This window comes from Perca flavescens, chromosome 11, assembly GCF_004354835.1.
Source record: "Perca flavescens isolate YP-PL-M2 chromosome 11, PFLA_1.0, whole genome shotgun sequence".
Classification (NCBI taxonomy): Eukaryota; Metazoa; Chordata; class Actinopteri; order Perciformes; family Percidae; genus Perca; species Perca flavescens.
This window is the reverse complement of record NC_041341.1, coordinates 11,416,527-11,435,601: the sequence shown is the minus strand read 5'-3', so window position 1 is coordinate 11,435,601 and position 19,075 is coordinate 11,416,527. Positions and strand designations below refer to the sequence as shown.

Below are 19,075 nucleotides of genomic sequence, written 5' to 3'. Positions count from 1 at the left end.
CATTATTTAACCCCCAAAAGAACAACAGAGAAAAGCAGTTACTAGTTTATTGTGCGGCTTTCAAAGAAAAACTCAGTACAAAATTGAAGTCAGTACAATTAAAACCACAAGTCAGAAAATACAGAAACCTGGAACATCCTAAAACCTTTCAGAGCTGCAAACCCAAATAACAAAAAAACCCTCTGGCAATAAAGTCTGACTAGGCCGCATGTTCTCATTTAGCTGTGATAGTCTATCATATTAGCTTTGTCTCCAGAATAAAATGTAGTTCTTTGGCTCCTTGATCATTTAACAAGATGGTGAAAATGTGAAACTGACTTCATGTTCAATGGATTCACTGTAGATGCACTGGGTGTTTTCAGAGTAGGCCTCATTTCTTCAGAAGATACCACACACCTGCACGAAGTCGTGTGTCCACGGAGCTCCTCGTCTGATATTGATGTTGTTCACGCACAGCGGCTCCTCTCGCCTTAATCTGAAATGTAAATGGGATTTAAATGTTTAACTTTTTCCTAAAAGTGGGAGAAAAAGACATTTTGAATTACAGATAAAAGAGAAAATGGAACTCTGTTCACAAACTGCTCCAAACAGCTCTATTGTAGTCCAGCATTTACTTCCATGACGAACGTGTGTCACTTTGTAACACACGTTATAATGCTCGCCTAGCTGCTAGCGTGGCACTCCCTCATACTCTGCAACTGACAAGCTAGTAATACCTACTGTGCATGTGCGACTCCCAACAAAGATGATATAGAAGTGAGATGTCTCACTCTGTAGCTAAAACAGAGAGCTCAACACACAGGGTGAAAAGAGGAGCTGCAGCAATGTGCAGTACAACAAATATATGGTGTTTTCTGAAGATTAAACCATATAAACCTAATCTGGTACAACCTCTAAATACAATTATGAAACTGAAAATGAGCATAATATGAGCACTTTAAGAAAAATGTTGTTATTGATAAAGGAAAACAGGAAACACGTGGAGAGAGAGCGAGAGCGAGAGCGGATGAAAAGAAACAAAGGGTCCATGGCTGGAATTGAATTGACATTGATATTTCATAAGGAGCAAACTACAAACTTTTGAGTGCCACCTTTCAGCCCAGAGATGCTGGCGTATCCCTTTTATCATTTTAACATTGCACCTGTATTACAGTCAAGAACCAAAATGGCAAACTGTCTCTGATTTACTGCGTTCATATTTCATCTCCTTCTGTGGCGGCTCAACAGAAACAGGCCTGGAAGCTGTTGATGATTTATAGGATATAGGAGAATAAAATCCACCAGGACGAGGCGTGGGAGCTTGAACAGAACAGCATGTGTGTGTGTGTGCACGTCGACGTTTTAGGTAACGCACCCGACAGAGGGGAACTCGGAGAGGCAGACAGACTTGATGTGGATGTCTCCCTGTCTGTAGAGGCGAGCTCCGGTGTTCTTCAGCTCGATGGAGTAGATCTCACACAGGGCGGCAGGGTGAGACAACACCTTCCTGTACACTGTGTTATCTCTCTGACTGCAACACACACAGACACACACAAACTTAACAACCCCTCTGCCCCTGCACTCTCTGCTATGGGAGGGAGAGGGGGGCTGGCAGGTAAACAAGGAGCATAGGCTACATTTTAGTAGTGATGGATGAATGAAGCTTCATGAAGCGTCGTAAACCATTTTCTTTATTTTCTGAGCCCACTAGCACACCGAATTAGCCACTAGGGTGCGTCTAGTTTTCTAGGCTAACACCGAATGCCATTCCTTAAGCCTTTTTTCTTTAAACCAAGAGCGCCTTCTACTTACAGCCTGAGCCGCTGCGCTGTTCCCAGGTTGTGAGTTTTCAGTGTCACCTCCACCTCAGCGCTCTTATCCAGAGGAGAAACCTCCAGCTGCAGCAGGAAGTGATGAGCTGAGCAGAACAGGAAACATGTATTTACTGGCCTACAACATGTAAAAACTCTTTTGATTATTGGCATCAAAGTACAACACAATATGACACATTAACAAAGTCATTTAGTTTACTTCATTTGTTTGTCTTTTCCAACTTATACAACTAAAAACAATTTTATATATATATATATATATATATATATATATATATATATATATATATATATATATATATATATATATATATATATATATATATATATATATACATACATACATACATACATACATATATATACACATATATATACACATATATATATATATATACACATATATACACACATATATATACACACATACATATATATACACACACATACATATATATACACACATATATATACACACATACATACATACATACATACATACATACATACATACATACATACATACATACACACACACACACACACACACACACACACACAGTATATATAATAATTCATAACTTTAAAAGTGGTGACAAACCAAAGCAACTTCATGCTAACCAAAAAGATGTAGCTTATAACACCTACCCTTTTGAATTAACTCCTCTGACTGTTATACATATTTGTGTTGCATTTATTCTAATCTTTATTTTTGTAAACATGCAAATTCCTCTTAGTTCTTAATTAGCAACCTTTAAACCTGAACTGGTAAAAAAAAAAAAAAAAAAAAAGTGCGTTTAAATTATGTAATTATCAACATGAACATTTCCCCACAGAAATGACTGTTGCACACTCACAGCAAAAAGGTGGCGAAGCAGTTGTGAGGAGGAAGAGCTTCTGCTCTCTGGGAACGGGAGACATGGCTAACCCACTGTTTTCTGATAAACCTGGAACACACACACACACACACACACACACACACACACACACACACACACACACACACACACACACACACACACACACACACACACACACACACACACACACACACACACAGAGAGAGAGAGAGAGAGTGAGAGTAAGTAAGTCTGCCGATCATACGTCACACAAATCAAAAGGGCTCCAAGTACGTTGACTGTGTCCCTGTATCAGCGTGGGTTGGTGTATCAGGGGGTTGAAATGATAAGAAGCTGCCAAAAGCCGCCGTGTGACGAGAGCAGACCTGCTGCCTGAGTGCAGCCTGATGTCAAATCTGCTGGTGATACTGAGACTTAACAGAGAACGAAACAAAGATACTGTGGTAGATTGCAGGGAGAGGTGAGAGGAGTGGTAATCGAAGGGAGGTATATTGCGGCCCATTGGCTCCACCCCCGAGCCTTTTATGGACTTCCTCTTCCAACAAGGAGAGGCTGGGATTAATTAGGTGATTGGGGTTTTGGAGGGAAAAGAGGAAAGCAGGTTTGAACTGGGAACAAAAGGAGCAGAGCGAGGAGAGGAGGGGAACTGAGTGAGACAGAGTGAAAATTACTGAGGAGTGAACTGAACTAAAACTGTGTGATTAAGAGCTGTGACCTGGACTGGCTGACTACCCCCCTGTGTCCCAAACTGTTTTAGACGAGGACCCGTTTGTGGATGACCTGTGGATTAAAGACAACGTGAATGGATTATGGACATTACAGCAGTAGATGGTGAAGTGTTGTGGAAATTCCCCTCATTGTCTGCAATAACCTTTTCAACTGTTTTCCAACTGTACTCCTGGTGCCGGCTTATCTTCTTGAACTGTTGACGTGGACACCCACACCCCTGGGCTTGCCACAATACCTAATTTATATTTTTATTCTTTCAATGATTGGATGTTACCCGCGTGGTCTGTGCCTCCCCACCCTGATAAAAACATCTATTAGGCTACTGCGACTATCTGTCTTTTACTAAGTCCTGCATTCAAAACCTTCAGCAAAATGTACTTATATGGGGTGTCTAACTGCGTGTCAATCACTGCTGATGCACACGCATTCATTCTCCCTTGTGGGGGGAGGGGCTCAGGAAACTGTTTTGGGCTTCAGTAGAAAGGGGGGAGGGACTAAGAAGTTGTTGTTTACATTTTTTGGCTAAGTCCTGGATCTTCGCCACCCTACCTACAGCATCTTTAATTTAAGTACTGTAGTACTTGTGTTTTCTTACCTATAGTTGGACATGTCCCCTTGAAGACGTCACAGTCCATGCAGCGTCCCTCCAGGAAGTCCTCATAGCTGAAGCACGGGATCCCCGTTAACGTGCACGAGCCGTTCAGCGCGCTCATGTAGACATGCAGCGCCCTCATGTGGTCACATATCACATAGCCATACACTGGGAAGTAGACAAGAACTGACAACACACAGAAACACTAAGGGGTCCCAGATGTCTGTAGAAAATTATAGTTATTTAAATGTGTCCGCATGCAGAACTGGGTTAAATCTATTCACGTATATTTAGATTTTTTTTTTTTTTATTCATAACTTCCAGGAAAAAAGTAACCTGAGCTATACTTTAGAGGACACAGCAGCCAAGGTTAAAAACAACAAATACAGCTGTGCTGTCTGGCTGTTCACCTTTTTAGGTTTTAGTGAGTGCTGGAAATTTAGGTATAAGTCCTGCAGTCAAAATTTTACTTAATTAAAAAGCACTAGTATTGGCATCAACATGTACTTAAAGGACAAATCCAGTGCAAAATGAAGCTAGGGGTCAATAACATGTGTACCAGGTCAACCGTTCTCTGGGATCTGTTTTCATGCTAATCTAACGTGTCTCTAGCTTGAAACAAGCTACCGCAAACCGGTGATTAGCTTCTAACGCTAGCTTTCGGGGCAGATGGTAAATCGCTATTTCATACCACTAACAAGGCTCAAAATAGCACCACACTTCAACGGTACCATAATGAGGGTCCCTAAATGTAAACCGAAGCATTGAGAACTTTGTAAGTTTACAGACGGTTTATTAAAAAGATTATAAGACAGAGTTCATGTTTACATGTGGGCGCCATCTTGGAAAACAAGTCATGACCAGTTGAACAAGGAACGCCATGCAACCAGTAACATAGCTCAAACACAGCGTTCATGGTATGGACCTCATACTACCGTTGAAGTGGGGTGCTATTTTGAGCTTGACTTGTTCTCCACTGTCCTCACTTGGACCCCCGCTCCACTACCTGGTTTTTATTTGTGAATAAATTGTGAAACATCTCCCAGTGACTGTCTGCATTGTGGGTTCTGTTCTGTTACGCTTAACACAGGACCAATAAAATTTTATCTTAACTTATAAAACATAATTCATTGATTATATGTATTTTGTGAATTATTCTGAACACAAAGTAACTAAGGTTATAAAATAAATGTAGTGCACTAAAAAGTGCAATATTTGCCTCTGAGGTATAGTAGAGCAGAAAAATGGAAATACTCAAGTAAAGAACAAGGATCTCAAAATTGTGCTTACGTACTTGAGTACTAAATTACTCTACACCACAGGTTGTAGAGGGTGCTGAACTTACTTGAAGCGAACCTAGAGCGACCACATCCAGTCTGGTCTTTTCCTCCATTCAGAAAGAAGTCCACATGACCGACAGGGATGGAAATCCCAAAATCTGATGCAGAAGAAAACCTCATTAAAACTATTGCCATTTTGTTGCTGCAGTGCTGCTTTTTTACTCTTTACTGTAAACACAAAACCCCTGGGATGATAGGAAAAACATAATTTGGACAGTAAAGTAAATGTCTACAGACTTAGATAGCTTTGTTTTTAGTGCTGGTCATTATGCAGACGTTGCACATCTCTTCTCTGACCACATTACCCCATGACAACACGACACATTGGATTTTCCCTTAATTTTTCAAACATGACGGCCTGTGATGACAAAATACTTACTTATTATGCCTCCGTGTAATGATAGTGTTCCAGTGTTTTTAGTACTTTTACCTACTGTTGACCTTTTGTAAACCGAGGATAATACACTTCCCAAAGCTTCCATTGTAAACACAAGTAGTATTTTGATGGAAATGAAAAGAAATCAGCATTGTTTTAAGGCTTTATGGTATTTGAATTAAAGTTGTCTCACAGTCAGCGTCCGTGTGGATGGCGTCAACAAACTGAGCGTCAGACGGGTCCAGCCGGTCAAAGGTGTCAGCTCCTTTAAACATGGGTCCAGCAGGGTCAAGAGCTGGGCGACAAGGAAAACAGCTTGAAAAGTGAAACATCAACTTCTTTGACAATTATTTCCCATCAGTACTCTGATAATGAAAGTTTACTCTGTATTACCCCACTGAAAATGTAATGGCCTTTAAGTAGACAGTGGTTTGTTAAACCAAGGAAAAGCATCTCTCCCCCACCATAACGTGAGAATAGCATTTTTAAGCCCAGTTTTATGTTGTAGGTTGTAGTCCAAATGAAGTCTCTGTGGCTGATGTCAGTTGTTGACATGCAAAGGTTTTACAGGACTGAACATTACTTTGTGAGAATAAAAGGATTAAATAAATGGATTCATCTGCCCCATTGTTGACACACACACACACACACTTTTTAATATGGAAGTCCTGCCGCATAGTGAACCGACATCTCACGTAAACCCAACCGTTTCTCTTTTGATGAGTCTGAGTCCAAGGCCAAGTCACCAAAGAAGAATCCGATTTGAGTTGCGGGTCCAGAGAATCATCGAACATCCAAGTCCTATATCATGAATGCTCGAGTGCGATTTCATAAATCCTCGAGTCCAAGTCAAGTCATGAGTCCAGAGAATAGCAACGCGAGTCAAACTCATGTCTGACTCCAGGACTCAAGTACTCCATCACTGCTTAGAAGCTCCTGAACTTTTTGGTATTAAAAAAGAGCTTAGCTGACCTCTACTAGCAGGCAAAATGAATACTTTTTGAAAGCTGGTGATGGTTTGGTCATACTGATTTTGCACAATATACCGTTTATTTATTAATGACCAGCTGTGTCATCTTAACCTGCGCTTACATTCAAATTTGCACCAGCCTCTCCACTCAGACAAAAAGACCCAATATAAACCAGTGAACAGTGGCGTATTGTGTTGGCTGGTGCTTTTTGGGGACAAGCGTCTCCACACAGCTTCAGAGAGGCTCTTATCAAAGTGCTGTTGTCTTTTAAAGAGCCCGGGCGGTTTTCCAGGGTCACACTGAAACACATTCATAGCCGAGAGGCTCTGTGAGAGACTTCATTGTCTGGCCTGTTGTTCTGCAGCAGAATAACAGCAGCTGGCACCTTTTATTTTTACATTCACCATTTCAACAGTATTGTGGAAGTTCTCCCTCAAGGTTTTGTTTTTTGATCTTGTAAGGGAGGAGGATTCTTCAAATTGAAGTGGAACACAGGTGTAGCAGGACTTTAAAACTTTTGAATTATGGCATCTAAATGTTTTCTTCTTCACGAGAAGACAAATCTACAATCAGATAATAGTACAGTGTTTCCAATTCAACTACTTAGAGAAGAAGCAGGCTTTAATGTTCCTTATGCTGTTCGATATGTCTGTGGACATGATGGAGGTGGTTTGCACTCACCTGTGATTCGTCCTATCTTCCCCTCGAAAAGAGTCCCCACGAAACCAGCGACGTGCGCCCCAAGACTGACCCCGATGAAGTGGAAGGACTCTAGCTCGCATCCGTGTTTCTGTTGGACAAGACAGTTGCACTCATTTTTTTTATTTTCACCTGCAGTTGTTTGTGTGGGAGCTATGAGTTTATTAAATCACCCCCCTAATGTGTTGTCTTTCACCTGCAGCTGGTTGATGAGGACAGAGATCTGCAAAGCCACCTCCTTGTAATTCTCCACTGCCAGGTTGTAGGCGAAGGAGGCGCCGTAGACCCAGTCCACCACCAGCACGTTGACATTCTGCGCCCTCAGCACGGCCTGGGCCAGCTGTTTCACCCACGACGGCTTACTGCCTAGGATCCTATGGGGAGGTGGGGAGGGTGATGTAGGAAAAGCCAGACGGTGGCGTTGACTTGTACACCATAAAACCAAAGATCAACTATGTTATACAATGCTATAATAGTGTCTCTGTGTGTGCTTCTGTGCTTTGTGCTTCTGTGCCGTCGATGTGTTTTAATGTGTGTCTATGCACTTTTACCCGTCTACTGTATATGCTACTTGTCTTATGTTTTTCTCATGCCATCAACCTGCCAGCTGTCATGATGTGGAATAGTGGTTGTGTCATTTTACATGCCTATGCCTATGTGTTCTTGTTTTATGTTTGTGTGTTGTATTGTTGTATCTTATCTATTGTTTTAAGCCATCAACCAGCTAGGGACTGCAGGTGAAAATTAGCCTGCATGGCTAAATCTGGCTCATTTACATGTTGGACTCTGTGCTCATGTTGAGTAATGTGCGTTGTCCCTTTTAAATAAAGAAATCTAAACAAACAACAACAAAAAAATCAGTTTAGGAGAAATAACCAAAAGGGTTGTAACTTGTAACAATGTAGAAACCGATGGCTCAGTCGGAGGCTCATTAAGATAAAAAAAAAAGGGTCTTTAAGGATCTCGTCCTCACCTGTAACCGTGGATGATGACCTTTGTCGGGTGGGAGATATTGAAGTAGGACGGCTGCTTCTGTGTTTCAGTGAGAGACTCCTGGTTGAACATTTGGGCACAGTCCATGTTCCTCCTCGTGAGCAGCATGTACTGCACCTGCAGCTTGACTCTCTGCTGCCGGTACTCCAGCCAGGTGGTGTTGTTGAGGTCAGCGCACTCTTCATCGCTCTGAATTTCCTCCACACCTGAGAAGAACAATGTAATATTGTCGTATTGACTGGGCTTGAATGTTGAATGGGTGTTGGTCCCATGCATCACACAGCAGCAAACATGTTGAATTCAGACAATGACACACCGTGCGGATTATTATAGATTATTTTTGTTGTGTCGTCATCTGGTGTCAAAAACACAACATGTCATGTTTTATCAGAATAGGATTTTATTTCTTGCATGTGAGGTGACTAGAGTCTCTCATAATCTGACGAAAATCTTCTAAACTGACCTTTGTTGAGCTGAAATGAAGACAGATTCAGCAACTGCACGGCCTATTTCTCACACAAAATGTTCTCAGAAACATGTTTCAGTGAACTATTTTAGTACAATATGAGATCCTATTCTGAACATGACAGTCTGGCTTTGAATTTCCGGAGAAAACAAACCCATGTGACGCGTTCGTCCAATCATCTGCCAGTTTTCATTTCCTGGGCAACAATACAGATTAGCGCCGCCTGCTGTTATGGAGACGTGTTACGTCTCGTCTTGTATCGTCTTTTTGGTGTGTTCTGTGGCACTTTTTGGACCAACACGGGGAGACTGATCATCTTGACTGGCTTTTCTGTCAACGGTAGGCCGTCTGGTTGGTGTGTAAGCAGCTTTACTTAGAATGTGCCATTTCTGTGTCTGTAGCTTTAAATGCTATTGAAGATGAGAGAAGGGGGGCAAGGTGGAGGGTGGGGGTGTGGCCTTGACAAACTGCCACTTTGATTGTTTGCAAGCCATGATGTCTCTCTCTCTCTCATGAGCGGGCCAAAGTCTCTGGGCGGGCGAGGTAACCCCTTTATCTGATCGGACCATCTGAGCTTTCATTTTCTCAAAGACAGAGCAGGATACCCAGGGCTCAGTTTACACCTATCACCATTTCTAGCCACTGGGGGACCATAGGCAGGCTGAGGGAACTCATATTAATGTTAAAAAAACCTCATAAAGTGAGATTTTCATGCCATGGGACCTTTAAAAACAATGTTGATAGGTAACATAAAATGTTCACATTACAATGGGAATAAAGGTATATTCATCTTAAATACTATACTTTGACATACTTTTGACATTAGTGAAAGCAAGTTAAATTAAATTCTTCATTTAAATCTAGAGGTTCTAGAGTGTCGAGTGTACGTATCCAAAACGCTTCCCTGCATAGGAGTTTATTAATGATATCACCACCCCTGGGTGGGGGTGTGATTTTCTCAATTCCCCAGAACCTCAGTGAAACTATAAAGTAAGAAGATATTTGTGTTGCACCGGTGATTCTTTTTTACTGCACACTGTTTTGTCCTGCCCTGGTTGCACCAGATTGTTGTGGTTCGCAGAAGCGCAGAAAACCCTCTTTTTTTAACGTGACACGTTGTGTATTTGACACCAGATCTTCCTTCTGTCTCTAATGATATACAACACCACATTAAAATATACATGTCAAAAGAAACATAACTGCAACTGACACATGATAGTCAAATTAAGTTTTTTGTGAGGAAACAAGTGATTTTCAAGTAATTTGTGACACAGATTTTTATTTTTTTACAAATACTCTGTGTATCATTGTTCGACCATAAATATATAAAATCTTATTTTAGATTAGAAGGTTATGATTTAGTGTATTTATGTGGTGCAATGTAAAAAATGCACTTAATGCGCTTAATGTCCAGCTGAAACTACAAAATTCATCCCTTGTGCTGTTAAAAATCATGACACATTTTCCAAAAATTATTATTATTATTATAAGAAAGACAATCTCTATCATGAGCTTCTTCACTTACCCACCACCAGGGCTGAAATGCAGACTGTCAAGACACAGAGGAGGATCGGTGTGAGTTCACGAGGCATTTCTGTTGAACAACCGAGGTGAATGGGGAGAGTAGCTGCCTGGGAGCTTAAAGTAGTGCTTAACGGTGATCAGCTGCTCTGTTTAGCTCCCAGATTGCTGAATGGAGATCAGCTTTCGGTTTGAGAAAATCCTGGCTCTGTGCAGTTTGTAACTCTGGAACGACTACTCATGAGCAGTCTTGTAAAGCTTCCCCTTTTAACAGGAAAGTCCTTTTTACTCGGTCATCACAGTCGTCAGTGGGTGTTTTATTTTTTTATTTTTATTTTCCCAGACTGGGTTTGTACTGGGCCGACAAGTGATTGCAGCTCTTTGCCAGGTGGTGAAGCCATGACCTCATTGGTGTTCAATGGCTGTTTGTTTGAAATGCTGGACTCTGGCCTGGCCGCGCTGGTTTGTGTGTGTGTGTGTGTGTGTGTGTGTGTCTCACAGAAAATAAGGAGGCGGTCACCCTGTTTGGTCTGAGAGAAATCAATAATTAACTGATTGATTGTTCCACTTTCAATGCTCTTTTAAGTTAATCAATGCTCTTTGTAAACATGCTGAAAACTAATCAGGGGAAATCCAGTGCTTTAACCAGTTCACTGTTTTCTTACTGAATTATGGTGGATCTTTAGATGGTTATGATTACATAGTAGGGTTGACTGGATCTTGCCTTTGGTTTTAAGGTAGTTATTACACGCAAAAAAATTTAATCCTTTCCACAAAAAAGGGCAGGGATGTAGTGCTATTTGCTTTAGTGCTGGAGAACTGCGCACTTATAACGCATTCATGCACACGCATTGTTAAATTGTAGCTTGTTTAAAAAGTTATGTAATCACTGTTCCTTTGTTGGCAAGTTTACATACATTAGTCCACTATAACTGACAACACGATCAAATGTCAAAGACAGACTTCATGAATAGTTTTATGATGTTGAGAATATTACGTGGCAGTCAGCCAAACATCTAGCTAAGTAGAAGTAGTTAATATGTAGTAGTCTAGTGGTCATTAAAGGTCCCATATTGTAAAATGTCTTGTTTTGATTAAAACCGGTTGAGGTGCTATGTAAATACTGTGTGTCAAAACACTCAAATCACAGAGAAATGCACACAGCCCGTATTAAGACACTGTGCCTGAGCCATCAGGACTTACGTACAGTTGTAATGTCACAACTTTACCATATGTATAGAAAGTGCTGCTACAGTGCCGTTACAGTCATCCCCCGGCTGCAGTGACGGTGCTTAGACTCCGAGAGTGCAGATGTGGAAAAAGATCCGGAAAAGCTGACCAATCAGAGCAGACTGGGCTCTTTTGGGAGGGGGGCTTAAAGAGACAGGCGCTAAAACGGATACAGATCCTAGACAGAAGACAGAACCTACAGTATATGGTCAAGGGTTGCCTAAGTTTTGCACTTGGCAGTCATTTTGTGTTAATCAAAAAGTGGAGCTTAATTATAATTAAGAGCTCTTTACTTTAACCAACCATAAGTTGCTGGAAGTATACTTATCCAAATGTCTGCTTGCTTCAAATCTAAAAGAAAAGTGCTGCAAGGCAAAGTTTCCTTTAAAGTTAAATGAACTGATGAACGCACAGTAATTAAATATATAAACCATGTTTAAATAAAAATGTACAATGAGTAAGGTTTTTCTCACCATAAACTTTAATAGTAGGAACATATTGCCAGGACAGTACAGGAACATCAGGGGATATTGACATAAATCAAAGCTACAAGATATAAACTTTTGTATTTAAACTTTTAGTGTGTTGTGAGTCCAACCCTCCTCTTCCTCATAGGGTTAAGTTAACACTGTTTACTGTACTGTCTACCTTACATCATCTCTCCTGAGGTTGATCTAAAAAGTGGAGCTTATGTAGCCTAAAGAATAAACCCCATATGTGAAGGAATCTTTGGCGACTCCTGCTGGAAATATCAATAAAAAAAAAAAAAAAACTAAAACCTTTACTAAACTAATCAGAATATTTAGAAAAGTGCCACATTGTAAAAAAAATAAAAAAATCCACAATTAGTGCCTTGCAGAAACATCATGTGATGATCACCATGTTTTTGAACGTGTGCTTCCCCTTCCTTTCACTTAACTTTTGTTTTTACCGTCGCTACAGGAAGATATTCAGATTATTCAAACACACTCAAAAACTTTTTCTGAATTATTTAGAATTTATTCTTTCCCTCTCCTTTGGCAGCTCTGACGCGAGCCATTCAATGGTGCGTATGCGTGCTTCCTCCCAGGTGTATCTGGGGACGTATCCCAGGTCCCTCTTAGCCTTCTGATAGGAGAAGCTGAACGGCGTGTTCAACATGGTGACGAGCTGCCGGTTCAGGGGCGGGACGATGCGAACGAAAGGTCGCACCATCATGCACAGCATCTCCATTAAGAAGCAGACCACATAGAGGAGGCGGAGCGGGTACATGAGCTTCTCTTGAATGTTGAAGCCCAGAGGGGACATCATGACGTGGTTGAAGTCCGAATAACTTCCAAGTGGCGTGTCATCAGAAATTAGGTAAAACTTTCCTCCGATAGCGTTTCTTTTTTGTGGATCCTTGAGGCTGCGGGCTGCTTGGAGGTGGGCTGCAGCCACGTTGCCGACATACACAGGATTCACTCGGGCCTCCGGTTGGGACATACGAAACAAAACGCCCTTGTTTCGTATCCCGTCGCCCATGTGGCCCAGCAGGAAGCGGCAGCCCTCCCCGTAGATGTACATAGGTCTGAGGGCGCAGGTGGCCAGCCGGCCTCCGTTATTGAGCACCTCGCCGTGTGCCTGCAGGGTTCTCTGCTCAGCCTCCTTTTTGGTCTTGCTGTAGGCAAACTTCAGAGTGCAGTTGTAAACTGTGTCCTCGCTGCCGTTGATTATGGGTTCACCTTTAGAGTTTGGTCCCATCACCTCGATGGTACTGGTGTAGATGAAGGACACCACGTTCTCTTGAATACAAGCCTCCAGAAGCAGCTGCGTTCCTGCAAAGCAAAGGTGCTCTTGAGTTCATATGAGTTAAAAGAGATTTCAATCACTACTTATCTTATCTCAGAGGAGAGCAACAGAAAAGTAAACAGATTAAAAGCTGCGGCTAAACTTTTTTTTAATGACAGGAATGGCTGAAGTTGAAACTCTTTTAAGAAAGAAAGTATTAGTTGCAATCAAGAGTTCTGCTTCATGTGTCTATATATACCATCATTTTTTGATAAGTCAAGAAATTAAAATAATTCAATGCATTTGAATCTGTAAGAGGAAAATAGTGTGACGTTGAAAGAAGTTGAAGTCGAAGGCTGTTACAGTGAAAGTGTTATGAGTTCAAGTTTTAATTTAAGTGTAAATTCTGAATAAAGTTCAAGCAATGAGACGTTGAAAAGTCAGTTCAAGTAAAGTAAGTGTCAGTTGAAGTGTAAACGCTTAAATAAGTTCATGGCAGTTGAAATGTGAGCAGAGAAAGCGGCTGACGTGTCAAAGTAACCAATGAAAGCAGTTTGCAATTTCCTTTTGAGGCGGAACCAGCAGCTGAAATGTCAACCAAAGCAAGTCAGGAAAGCAGTTTGAAAAGTCAATAGATGCATAAGCACTCAAAGTCAGTTGAAGTTCAAGCAATCAAAAGAGTTCTGCTTCATCTTTCAGAGCATTAAAGCCACGGCCTTACCTTTGACATTGACCCCGTATATCTCACTGTACTCCACTGAGTCATAAACGTCAATGATGGATGCCATGTGGAAGACGATCGATGCACCTCGACAGCTTTTTCTCAGGAAATCTCCGTCTCTGATGTCGCCCTCGAAAACGCTCAACTTTGTGTTGCCTCTACATTCTGACACACATGAAATAAACGACAAACTCTCATCAATTTACACAATATAAGGTTTGTTTTTTTGATATGTAAAATGATGTCTACAATATTTGTATTTTCTTGTGTCTTTTAAACTTAAGTAGATGTAATGCTGCCATCACATAAAAAGCTGTAGTCAAAATATAAAAGCCTTAAAGTGGACTTTTATCTTATATATCTTTGTGAGTTCAAAAGGAAAACCAAAATGCAGGAGACCAGTAGGCAGGTTGATAGAACGAGAAGCGAGCTTTAAGAACAAAAAGCTGAATCCAAAAACAGGCAGGCAACAAAAGAAATCCAGAAACACTAGAAAAACAAAACCACTGGAGGAAACTACACACTAGAAAGATACACAGAGAACCAAGAACAAACTCAGACATGACACTGAAACAAGAGAACCCAGGACTAATGGTCTGTTCATGCCACCTGGGAATATCAGGGACCGCCCCCATGATTACGTTGTTTTTCCGACTGCCAGTGTTCATGTGCTTGACTGTCTATGGTCGGGATGCGTGTTCTTCTACTGTTATATTGGCGTTTGGCATAACAACTTGTTGCATAACTGCCACCAACTGTTGGGCGTAGCCTAGAGCATCAGGTGTGTGGAAATATGGAGGCCACAATAACAAAGATTTGCTGCTGTTTTCTTATGCAAGCACACAAACAGCACATCGACAGGTGTTTGGGTTGCGTGAATTTTCTATATTTAGGAATAGTTTCTTACCCGTCAACACATTTGAAAGATCGTCGGCCACGTTTCTGTACGTCAGTTGTCAACAATTCATCACCAACTGGGAAACTCTGTTAGCAAAATCTAGCCCCAGTTTCCCACCTCTGATTCCCACATGAAGTGACATGAATGATGATGTTTTCACTGGGAAAAGTGTTTTTCCGATGCCCATGAATGCTAGCCTACCAGACTCATTTGTACAGAGGGTCTGGCCTCTCTCCATTGACAAGTGTTAACTTCCTTAAAGGCGGGTACTCTGTTGAAGTTTAAAACCACTGGATCTGCCCAGAACCATTCTGGATCTGCCATAACTAATTGCTAACGTTTGGTCGTGACGTATTTCATGCGCATGTGCAACAAGAGGGGAGACCGTCAAGGCGGGAGCGTGTCTATGATCCCTGGGTCCTATGTTCCCCTCTTTGTACGTCCTACTTGAATGAGACTGGGGAACATAGGACCCTTTTTCAAAAAAAAGGTCCTATGTTTCCTGGTCTGTTGCTTTTTCCACCATTACTGCCAAATTCCATGGCAAATAGGCCTATGTAGGCCTACGGGCTGTTTGACGCGCATATGCAAATAGGCCTAGACGAGGAAAGATTAGGTCAGGGGTGGCAAACCTGCAGGTCTCGAGCTGCATGCGGCTCTTTGGCTGCTCTGTTAATTATGTCACTTTATCTAACCCTATGTCACTTTATCTAACCCTAACCCTAACCCTTTTTTTGGGGAAATGGGGAATTATAGGACCCAGGGAACATAGGAACATAGGGATGACCCCGTCAAGGCTATTAGCATTAGCACCGCTAGCGATAGCCTTAGCCAACTCCTTCACCACTAACAGTGGAAAATCAAAATTTTCCCAAACCCCTTGGGGAGGAGGGCCACAACATCATGGCCACCAACTAAACCCAGCAAAGATTGTTCTTGCTCGGGCTTCAACTTCTGGATATTTGGCGGTGTTGCCCCAACGGACTAAATGGCTTCGCTCACATCTTTCTAGCATACGTCCTCAATGTCATCGTTCGCAGCCACTCCCTCTGTTCGCCGATTGGACCGCCAAATATTTTGAAGGAGAATACCCAAGAATATACTGCTAACCCAGACGGAGTACTGAAGGGAAATGAAAATTGAGCGTAAGTACGTAGGAGGTCGGAACCAGGCTACATGAACGCACAGCAATATACACAGGGAAAGGGACATACACATCAGAGCGGGGCAGACAATCTCACAGGCTGGAAAACACACAAGACAGGAAATAAAACAAGACTGAGGCTGCATCTCATAACCCTTATTTGATAGCTCCTCCACTCAGTGGTCCTCGGCTGAACCGGATGTTGTTCCATCCCTCCTCGGCGAAGGCCGTCTCAAAGCTCTTATTTCTGCCCCAAGGACAGAGGAGCGAGCATCGAGGAGGGATCCCCGAGGAGCTATAGGCGAGGATACACGAGAGCAGCCTTCCTGGGAGCTGTGCAGCTGAAGGAGTTGCTAACTCCGCCCACACAGCTGACGTATTCATGTGACACTTCAGAGGAAAGGACATCCCATCCCTCTCATGCTACGTTTACACGTGGCCGGCTATTTTCATAAACGGACATTTCAACCTCTCCTTTTTCAAAAATAACATTGTGCACAGCTGTCAGTTTTCAGAAAAGTGTTTGTTTACACGTACCTGTGTACTGTATATGCCGTAAATGCCGTCAAGAGCATGCCAAACCTGTAGGTGGCAGTGTAATGAGAAGCTCAAGCCCACGTTAGCCAATCAGAATCCCGAAAATGGCGACAACAGCAACGAATCACTTCCTCTCTCTTCTCGTCCTCACTTCCTCGGCCTAAACCGCCGTTTGTCTCAGTTTACATGCAAATGTGCAAACAAAGTTATCCAAAATCTCCACTCTGGCCAGAGGTTTTAGAAAGACTCGGTTTCAGAGGCAAATTCTCCGTTTGCGTGTAAACGAAGGGCACAAACAAAGAGAAATGTCTCAGTTTTTCAAAATAACCATGTACGTGTAAACAGGGTAATAAACACATTTGCTCGTTGCCTCTCTCCTCGCGTCTCTCCCGTGCCTCCTCGGTGGGAGGGACTAAGATGTGAGGAAGGGAGGCAAGTGGAGGAGTCAAGAAGGCAATTTAAGGGATAAGATGCAGCAAATGACACAGGGGAAGAACCTACAAACATAAAAACAAGGGTTGAAAATAAAACAACCACGATAATGACAATTTTAATGTTAAACAATTTCATGAAAAGATTTTATTAAATAATAATAATAATAATAATAATATTAAGACTATTATTTCAGTTGAGGGCAAATATATATTGACATTAATTTGTGACTGGTGCCTAATTTTGCTCTTGAAAAACAAAGTATTGTATTTCCTGATTGAATTACGTTTGTATAAAAAATAATAAAATTGAATTGAACTGCTGGTATGACAAAGGGTTCCCATGATATAAGCATTGTTAGTTTTAATCCCTGATAATATTAAGAGTAAATACTACATTCATATTTATACTTCAGTATTCAAGTTTTTCAATGTGAAAAGGATGTATACAGCACAATATAAAGACAAACTTCTCCCTGTACTTTTAATGTATTTCATGTGTGATACAGAGGAAAAAGAAGATGAATAATTTAACTGTAAATAAGACAGATTTTACCCTCCAGAGAGTAGAGAAGTTCTGGCTGTACGTGTTTGTCCAGCAGTCGAATCTCAGCCATTTTCTCTTCCTCCAGCAGCAGCCTCACCAGCCTCTTTCCCAGGAATCCACTGGCTCCCGTCACCACACACACTTCACCTCTCAGAGACATCGCAGTTCAAATCTCCCTTGGTATGGGGACAAAAAAACTTCTCTTCCAAGGGAACTCTTGAAGAAGCTTCTCAAAAGAAAAAGCTCAAAGTAAAATGAAAGAGAATACAACTCTTGTGTTCGTGGATGTTTCTTCTGTTTGTGGAAAAGCGACAGCACCTTCTGCCCTCTCAGACTCAACCCTTTCGCTTTATGTAAACCCAGAAACTTTACAAGAAAAAAAACAACTAATTATTTGCTCCAAGGCAGTGTGAAAAAAGGGGATGGACTACTTCATGGTGGAATGTGATGCTTTTAATTGGAGCTTGACAAAATTGGGGGCTGGAACTTTTTACATGCCAAGGAAAGTTTGTAGGATTCTTTTATTCAAGTGGGAATAGCACTCTGTTGCAGGTGGAGAAAAAATATGGTACATAGCTGAGGGGTAATGGGTCCTTCTACATTTAACAATACATGATTCCCCAAGATGAAATAACTGATGGAAGAAGTGCTGAGATATAATATCACAATGAAAAAATGCTCCATTACATGTAAACGTCTTGCATTCAATTTCAAGTACTGGCAGCAAAGTGAAACTATCTAACCTATTTAATCTATAATCTAACAATGCATATTTTATAAAATATATAGAAGAAAGCACATTTTATACATTTTAGATATTTATAAATGTTAGCTAATTATAGCTGTAAGATAAATGTTGTAGAGTACAATATTTCCTCTGAAATGTAGTGAAGTAGTAATAAATGATTATAAAATGGAAATGCTTAAATAGAGTACTTATAAGTATTTAAAAATTGTACTGTGAATTTACTTAGTGACATTTCACCACTGCTCCTTTCTTGTGTAAGTAAATCATTGGCTAACATAAATGATAACAACAATATATTTTGTGTTTCTGTTTTTGTCTGTCTCAATAAGGCCTTTAAACTACTAGGATGACATGGGACATTTATTCCTACCAAGGGGGTAAGCGAACATCCGCAAAGCATAACTCCTATGGAGACTTTTTGATGCTAACAAGCCATCACCCGCCGTTAGCATCCCATTGACTGCCATTCATTTTGGCGTCACTTTGACAGCGAATAACTTTACATCTGAAGCGTTTAAGGACTATTTGTCCATTGTTTATTTCTAAAAAAACATGACAATGTATAAAAGGCTCCATTACCTTGTATCTCATGTTATGGCTCCGAAGCAGACGCTTTTCTAAAAATAGGCTATCGATTGTGTCATAACCACGAGACTTTCTGTCGCCTAGTAGAGGAATTACTGTATAGTACAGGAGAAGCTTGCAGGCAGGT

The 19,075-nt window shown here is 41.3% G+C and overlaps 2 protein-coding genes across 3 annotated transcripts; both read right to left on the bottom strand.

Annotated features, from left to right (window-relative positions):
• Positions 1–33: 33 nt before the first annotated feature.
• Positions 34–10,766, bottom strand: pla1a (phospholipase A1 member A). 2 transcript variants are annotated; one of them, XM_028591989.1, is made up of 11 exons: positions 10,363–10,766; positions 8,352–8,577; positions 7,575–7,752; positions 7,361–7,469; positions 5,902–6,003; positions 5,338–5,430; positions 3,996–4,178; positions 2,669–2,758; positions 1,792–1,897; positions 1,355–1,510; positions 34–475 (listed from the first exon to the last, which is right to left on the bottom strand). In XM_028591989.1, the coding sequence occupies exons 1-11, from the start codon at positions 10,427–10,429 to the stop codon at positions 379–381; spliced, it is 1,407 nt and encodes a 468-aa protein (XP_028447790.1). In that variant the 5' UTR covers positions 10,430–10,766; the 3' UTR covers positions 34–378. The 2 variants fall into 2 exon arrangements, with proteins under 2 accessions (XP_028447790.1, XP_028447791.1); XM_028591990.1 differs by having other exon boundaries at positions 275–475; positions 3,996–4,160; positions 10,363–10,765.
• Positions 10,767–12,046: 1,280 nt separating this feature from the next.
• Positions 12,047–17,992, bottom strand: hsd3b1 (hydroxy-delta-5-steroid dehydrogenase, 3 beta- and steroid delta-isomerase 1). Its single transcript, XM_028591137.1, has 3 exons — positions 17,625–17,992; positions 14,059–14,223; positions 12,047–13,384 (listed from the first exon to the last, which is right to left on the bottom strand). The coding sequence occupies exons 1-3, from the start codon at positions 17,773–17,775 to the stop codon at positions 12,576–12,578; spliced, it is 1,125 nt and encodes a 374-aa protein (XP_028446938.1). The 5' UTR covers positions 17,776–17,992; the 3' UTR covers positions 12,047–12,575.
• Positions 17,993–19,075: the final 1,083 nt, after the last annotated feature.